This window comes from Myotis davidii, unplaced genomic scaffold (genome assembly GCF_000327345.1).
Source record: "Myotis davidii unplaced genomic scaffold, ASM32734v1 scaffold1494, whole genome shotgun sequence".
Lineage (NCBI taxonomy): Eukaryota > Metazoa > Chordata > Mammalia > Chiroptera > Vespertilionidae > Myotis > Myotis davidii.
This window is the reverse complement of record NW_006286246.1, coordinates 4,581,512-4,583,162: the sequence shown is the minus strand read 5'-3', so window position 1 is coordinate 4,583,162 and position 1,651 is coordinate 4,581,512. Positions and strand designations below refer to the sequence as shown.

Genomic DNA, 1,651 nt, shown 5'->3' with positions numbered 1-1,651 from the left:
CAGCCCAGTGGCTCTACATGGCGGCTCTCCATGGCGGCTCTCCAGCCGGCGCCCAGTGGCCACATTTCCTCCATCACTGCGAGCAGCCCCCGCGAGCTTCGCTTTGTGATGAGGTCGCCGAGACGGCAGAGGAGCCTCAGGCTGCCGATGTGGATGAGCCTGCGGTGAAGGTCTCAGAACCCACCCGCGACCGGGGATCCCTGAGTGCTCAGGGGGTTGAGTGTATGGAAAGGCGCCCTGGAGGGAGGGGTGACCTGGCAGCTGCTGGCCTTCGCTGATCACCCCACGGGGCTCGCACAGCTCCAGCCACGGGCCGCTCTGCCTCGGCCCTTTCCCCAGACGACATCGGGGAGCAGCAGGGTCGTTTGTGTCACTAACACAACACGTTTCTCCCACTGTCACCCCATAGTCCGAGGCTGTGAGTGAAGGAACAGGCCGCCACTCCCGGTGGGCGGGGCAGGCACCTGGTCGGAAACGGGCTGTTGCCGTGCCAGGGCCCCAGGGATCTCACTCTCTCTCTCTCTCCCCACTTTCTCGGCCAGTGTTCGTGAGGTTCAACTCCAGCCACGGCTTCCCAGTGGAGGTGGATTCTGCCACCAGCATCTTCCAGCTCAAGGAGGAGGTTGCTAAGCGACAGGGGGTTCCAGCCGACCAGCTGCGCGTGATTTTCGCGGGGAAGGAGCTCAGGAATGACCTGGTGGTGCAGGTGAGTGGCTGGGGGCTGGGCCGGGCGCCCCGTGGCTGACATTCAGGGCCCGGATCTGATGGAATAGACGGCGCCTGGGGACTCCCTGAACTGGACTCCTCCACTTCATTAACTCTGACCTTAATTATGCAGCGAAGCAGCAAGAGGAAGGGCTGAAGGCGGGGGGGAGGAGAAGGGGGGACCGACCGTGAATAAATGTAGACCGAGCGGGAGCAGCGGGGCACGGTTTCCGTGTCCAATCCCTCCCTCACTTACTCCATGAGAATCCCAAGGAGGAAGGACGCGAATAAATTGCTCAGACCCACGGCTCCGGGCTGCGCGGGAGGGATTTATAACCCAGTGTGACCCCCGGAGGGCAGCGGTGCCCTGCGCCTGCCTGTGGGACTGACCCAGGCAGGGCGTCCAGGGCCCACTCACAGCGCGTGGGGGTACCCCTCTCCAGCCCCCCCAACTCGGGGAGCAGGCCCCTGACACGCTGGAGAGGGCTCCCCTGTCTTCTCTGGGGGCTGTACTGCTCCCACCGCAGGGGAGCCCTGATCTCTGCATCCTGGGTCACTGGGACAGTGATTTCTGCGGAATGAGGTGATACCTGGTTAGGGGGCTAGTGAGCCTGCAGTCCCTGTCCCTCAGCGAAGCCAGCAAATAAGGTTCAGTTGGATCGAGGTGGTTCCCTGTGGGGGGTCAGGCTGCTGAGGCCCCGCAGACACCCCCTTTCTAACCTGCTCACAGAGGAGCTCACAGTGGGCTGTGGGTGGAGGCTGCTGTCACAGAGGCTGTCTGGCACCCGATGTCCCTCCGTTATAGACACCCCATCACTGTTGCCTGGGGATGATGTCAGCTGCTCTGCGGATGCTTTCAGAGTGGGGACCCCAAAGGAGGCATAGGCATGCAGCTCGCCCCACTCCCAGGGCCCCCTGCTGAGGGCAGGCTGTTCATGGTGCACAA

At 63.3% G+C, this 1,651-nt stretch overlaps 1 protein-coding gene across 1 annotated transcript in view; it reads left to right on the top strand.

Annotated features, from left to right (window-relative positions):
* Positions 1 to 17: 17 nt before the first annotated feature.
* The window catches only part of PARK2 (parkin RBR E3 ubiquitin protein ligase), a 394,517-nt gene continuing 392,883 nt past the window's right edge, over positions 18 to 1,651 (top strand). The window contains exons 1-2 of the mRNA XM_006757721.2: positions 18 to 222; positions 543 to 706. Of these exons, the coding sequence (XP_006757784.1) occupies positions 18 to 222; positions 543 to 706 (369 nt within the window). The remainder of the gene's footprint in view (positions 223 to 542; positions 707 to 1,651) is intronic.